At 35.8% G+C, this 5,690-nt stretch overlaps 1 protein-coding gene across 1 annotated transcript; it reads right to left on the minus strand.

Annotated features, from left to right (window-relative positions):
* LOC120347181 (uncharacterized) lies at nucleotides 1-5,690 on the minus strand. Its single transcript, XM_039417066.2, has 6 exons — nucleotides 5,052-5,690; nucleotides 4,274-4,496; nucleotides 2,863-2,979; nucleotides 2,417-2,549; nucleotides 1,738-2,037; nucleotides 1-1,466 (listed from the first exon to the last, which is right to left on the minus strand). Exons 1-6 carry the CDS (start codon nucleotides 5,137-5,139, stop codon nucleotides 918-920), a joined length of 1,410 nt encoding a protein of 469 aa, XP_039273000.2. The 5' UTR covers nucleotides 5,140-5,690; the 3' UTR covers nucleotides 1-917.

Genomic DNA, 5,690 nt, shown 5'->3' on the forward strand with positions numbered 1-5,690 from the left:
TTCAGGATTTAAAATTGCATTTATTTAAAATATATAAACGAAATTTATTACTCAAAAAACAATGAAAAATGTTAATAAGTGAACTTTGTAACATTGTCACTAGGTTCGTAATGCCATTTTCCCTCGTGCTTGCTTTTCTTCCTTTTGAACTCTGTGGACCAACATAATTAAATCATCTATTTGCATTGTTGCCATGCTGATACTATTTATGACAGTGGTTATCAAACGGGTCCGCGAGGGAATGTCAGGGGGCCGCAACAGCCTTTAGTTTTTGCGTTATAGGTTAACGGCGTTATCGTTCCCGTTAGTTCTTTGAATTTCACTTTATATATTGTACACGGAATTGATCGTTTGGTCATTTTGTATTTTCTTCTTCTTGTTGTTAAAAAAATTTTCTTTCCGTAAAACCCCGAGATCAATTGCTTTAACATTTCAAATATGTGCTGAGATGTAAGCACACTCTTCGCACACTAAGAAAAATTGGTATCTTTTGGTTGCAATGAATCAGTAAGCGATTTGTGTTGCGTACGTGAGGAATGGTAGGTAATTCAAATGTTGTCTGAAAAGCTCAAACTTTGTTCTTCTATTGTATTTTCGGCTCGAAAATGTTGGGGTCCGCAGTAAATTCAGAGAACCACTGATTTATAATATTTCCATACACAAGACATCAGTGAACGAACGTCTCCTCGTGATGAATTTCGTTGAACCAGCTACACGTCCTACCAGCTTACGGTCAGACAGTCATGCCGCATTGGTACGTGCTTAACGCAGCTAAACGATTAAAAGACCAGAGCTTTGTCGTACTCGGCATAGCAAATCTTGCACTCTCTTTTCAAAAGCCTTTACTTTCTATCTTGCTTATTAATCTTATTACGCCTAACCCAAACGGGACTGAAACCCCTATCGAATTAGAAGATTCACGGTTCAAGTTCAGGGGGAAAGCGTGGGTGCCATTGCGACTCGAGGTCGTTTCCTCTAGTGTTCACAAGTCGCCTAATTCTTGAAATAAAACGCATTATTTTTCGTAGTTGAGTTTCCCCATTGTCTGTTTCAGTCTCCATATTAGAAAAATTATTTGTCCAACTTGTAACATTACAACCTGGTTCAATCATCTCGTGCTCGAGATCAGGATTAATTTTGAAATTGTTTGCAGTAAGACGAATTGAATCGAAACTTCCTCCTTCTGATTCGAGTTCTGCTTCCAACTCAAGAGCTCTTTGTTCGTCTTCAATTTCAAGCGCCATTTCCAGCGCTTCGATTAAGAGATCAATCATTTGCATAGCCACCTTCTCTCCGCTTTTTGAAACTTGTGTCATTTTTTCTAATTCTTCTGCGCGACTCATGCTCGCAATTATAAATTTGTTTTCATTGTTTATTTGCTCTAAAACGTTGTTTCTTTCTTGCACAATTGCTCCTGTATTTAACTCAGTTTCATCCGAACTTATTTCTTCTTCTACGACCGATCCCTAGAAAAAATAAAATTCGTCAAAACATTAATCAACACATTCATTTAAATGACTCCATACGTTCATCGGGTCATGTGTATAACTCATAAATTAGAGCTTTCCCCATTATGGACACTCATAAATTTGTTACTTTTCATTGTTACGCTAATACCAAATCCAAAAGGACTGGTTAATGGACACGAGGTCGTGGACTCGTGATTAGAACTTGTGTGATTGGGCGACCAATTTTCCTCGCCCTGTGGTAAGATCTGAAGATACAAACACGGCTTACCCCACGGCCAAAATTTTGTTTCTTCAATGGTAGTTGCCAGAAATCACTCTCGATGATGGATTCTTGGCCTGCCGCTTTAATTTTCTGTATAGCATATGAGAGACTGATTTTCTTTGATTTCACTCGATCCATAAGTGAATTCACTAATTCTAAAAGTCCCATTTTTGCTGCACTTTCCAATTGACGATGCAGCGACATTGGCACATCGCGCCGTACTGGACTTTCTGGCAGGCCGATAAATTTTTCCTCATTCAAAGATCTTTCAAATGAGACTTCTTCATTGGAATGAAGAAATGTAACCTGAAGTTTAATGCAGGATATTAATGTGAGATGCATATAAACACAAAAAGTTCGATCGTATCATCACTTTCACATATCAAAAATATCACTATGCTATTTTTTATTCAATGTACACCATGAGCTGTGATATTCCTATAAGTTCGCCAGCCGTCAAACGTAGTCAATCGGAGATGGCATATATTTTTGTTAAAGAAAATTAATCCGAAGAAGAACACAGAACTAGATTTCTATTATTTTCAATAATAGGCAGAAAATTTGCCTCAAACTTGTTCAGTAAATCTGGTCCGGTTACGGGATGAACATTCATAATTACGGGATAAATTATTTAACAAAACGCCGTTGTAAGTATATTATCGGGAAAATATGATTCAACGCCTACCAATTCATAAATATATTGAACTTCTTTGAGATCTTCGCCTCTGTCAACGTTAATCGATCTCAAGAAAGAACGATACAAATCACTCGCTTTCGCGTCCAACTCTCCCACCAGACGTTCTTTTTCGTCAATAATCCTAAAAAATACAATACTGCTTGATTAGCACTGAAAGTATTTCTTATTTTTTTGTATGCAGCCACGGGTAAAATCACTATCATATTCGATAGAACTAGAAGGCTTTCTCGTGGTAGTGTGGTTGATTTATACAGATATAGAGATTTGGGAAATTGACTGACAATGGCAATGTTAGATCCTGGTAATATCAGGTATTTAAATATTAGAATGAATAAATATGATATATATACACGTGCCGATCTCATGAAAAAAGAAAACCAACAAAACGATGTAAGAATCATTGTTGCCATTTAGGTAGTATTATAAGTTCATACTTCATAAGTCTCTCTTTCGCAGTAATAACGTCTTCCATTAACGAAATAGTCCTGATTCGAAGTTCCTCAAACTTGTTCTTTTCTGTTTTTATCCAATCTGAGTGTGGATAGCAATTACTGGAATAAAAAAAAAACATAAGTTGTAAAAAGATAACCACTGAAGTTTAATATAATGATGCTGGAGTTATGGGGGCATGTGAAAGGGGGAAATATGGAATCTTCAGACAAATTTAATTCAAAATCATCCGACCAGGCGGAAAAATAGCGCCAAATATACATTACACTATTCAAGATAATGCCAAGAAAGTTTCGGAACCATAACCGTGTGAAGGAATATATTTGAATAGGAGAAGAAACTACATATGCAAATCCATTTCATGCACTTCCTAATATTAAGCATAAAAATATTAATAAATATATGGGGCGAAACATTTATTAAAAATCACTAAATATAGCTTGAACACCATATCCAAAAACTAAGCAAAACGCTGCGAAATTTCTGAAAAAAAAAGCTATAAAATAAGTAAGACATCTTCAGCTGAATACATTTCGAGAGAAAAGATGTTTGTAAAAGCGATGAGTAAAATGTTCAGTAAATAAAATTCTTAAGTAGTTTTGACAGATTTGAGTAGTTATTCAACAATTGCATTATGTTTGTACCGGAGTTGCTTTCCGGCGTACATAATTGTGGTCACTTATCTTGATAATATGAAACATGGCGTTCAAATTATATGCTATTTCGTCCTATTGTCGTTGCAATTATGACGCTCCGAAGGTTAAATGTCATTGACATTTCATTTGATAATAGCTGGCCTGCAGCGATATGAATATGTTGCGATATCATTTTTTTATTTCGATGCTGGAACATAAATATTAGACTCGTAAATAGTCCTTTGGAGTAGAGCGCGGTTTAGGGGAATGTCATTGCTAGATACAGTTCGAATTTTGTTATTGTAGACTCTTATTAGTTCGTGGACGTTACAACATCTTTTTCATAACACACATTCTTCACGTATTGCACTTCAAAAACAGCCCGCTGATATTTTAGGAGCTTGTATTTTTTGAAAACAATTTAAAGTAGAATGGAATTTCCCAGCTCCGATATTGCCCACCAAATTTATAATACCCTGAGTGAGGCAATGTGCATGGAGTATGAACCCGACTAATTTAATCTGCAAAGCCAATGATAAGGTAAATTAGGGGTTGATTACAAATAATACCTAAGCCATCGCGATACGTTTATGCTTCTTCTGTATATGTAAAAGTTTGTAGGATACAGAAGCATAACAGAAATCCCGAAAAATGGAATCGCTTATTGTAACACAACATACCACCAAAAACGACAATGTTCGGTATGACATGAAATACCAGCAATACTATACCATGCTAGTAAAAATACCGATAAACCTACCATATACTGTGTTTTGGCACATGTGGTCCCGAGATGCAGCAACGCCTGGAAGACCGACGAATTGGCTTTCCCATGCAACACGTAGAAAAGCCAGTATAGAATGGTTTTGGGCCGCAGCATGCATCTAATTCCACTTTGGCTCGTTCATCCCTTGGTGCTAAGTTTCTACGCCCAATTGAAGGTGGTTCGAGAAGTCTTGCCGCGGGCTGTGGCGTAGCCGTTGCTAAAAGAAATTACAATTGTAAATATTTATGACCATTTTGGAATATTTTCGATAGGTTTTATAAAGTGATGTCACTCGTCAGTCTCAGTTTGCATTCTTTGTAATTTTGCTACCCACAGCCTCATTCGGTCCGTTAATAACTCAACTTCGGCCGAATATAAAGAAATAAAAATACTTTCAGTACTGGCAGTTGGTCAAATTTTTAAGTTGTTGACGTTGTCATGCACCAATTAAGTCATGTCATGTTCAGACTCTTAAGATAAGAATGTACCAAAATTCCACAACGATGTATAAGCAATTTGACAAATTCAAATTGTACACGATACCACTTATTCATGTTGACACGAATTTTCCACTCTGGCAACGATTCCGAGCGAACGTTATTTTTTATTGTAATACGTGTCGTTCTCTTGTTTTAGAGATGCCGATTATATTTTTCAAATTATCAGCTGTGTTTTACCTTCATAAATGCCAAAGAAAATATATCATTTTTCCTCAAGTCATGCCAGAAATTTCATAAAGAATCTGAAAATTAAACACGCTAACTGTACTCACCTTCTGTTCTGCAGTATAGTTTATGTTTCGTGCATTGCACAACGATCATAAAAATCCATATTATAAAAATGCTCTGATGTAATCCCATTTAATTGACAAATGAAAAAGACTCGTTTCCGACAACGTTGTTTAACTGAAAAATATTACTCTACTTATTTAAATTCCAATTAAAAATTGAACTATATAATAAAAAATTCAAAATGAGATCGAGTTTTATTTGATCCTTTAATCCCATATTTGAATCATACAATCCAACATAGTGAAAGAGAAAACTAAATGCAATGACTGCATAAAAGCAGTAAATCGCTGCATTTTCGTTGCAGTATTTCTGTATCTGGGTTATATGACACCTAGGAAATATGATAACATAAAGCAATTTCACGTAAAATTAGATTTAGTATGGTTCATAAGGTTTAACTAGTCAATCAAATTCTGTAGGTTAGCATTTTCAAATCCTTTACCCTTTACTGTCTCACATAACAACTGGTGCAGAAATTTATAGTGACACATAAATAACTTTAAAACGCGCCGTTTAACTTTCCACTCAACCTATGTGACCACGTTGCGTTATCAACATCTTGCTAATCAATAGTATAGCTCGCTAGAACAATCACATCCACAGGCCCGGACTGGAAAAAT

The sequence above is a fragment of the Styela clava genome, chromosome 11 (genome assembly GCF_964204865.1).
Source record: "Styela clava chromosome 11, kaStyClav1.hap1.2, whole genome shotgun sequence".
Taxonomy (NCBI): domain Eukaryota; kingdom Metazoa; phylum Chordata; class Ascidiacea; order Stolidobranchia; family Styelidae; genus Styela; species Styela clava.

Coding starts and splice junctions, on each gene's coding strand:
- LOC120347181 (XM_039417066.2), bottom strand. CDS start 5,139: ATGGGATTACATCAGAGCATTTTTATAATATGGATTTTTATGATCGTT. Junction 2,550..2,862: donor GCGAAAGAGAGACTTATGAA/GTATGAACTTAT, acceptor TGTATTTTTTAG/GATTATTGACGAAAAAGAAC. Junction 1,467..1,737: donor AACAAAATTTTGGCCGTGGG/GTAAGCCGTGTT, acceptor TATTTTTTCTAG/GGATCGGTCGTAGAAGAAGA.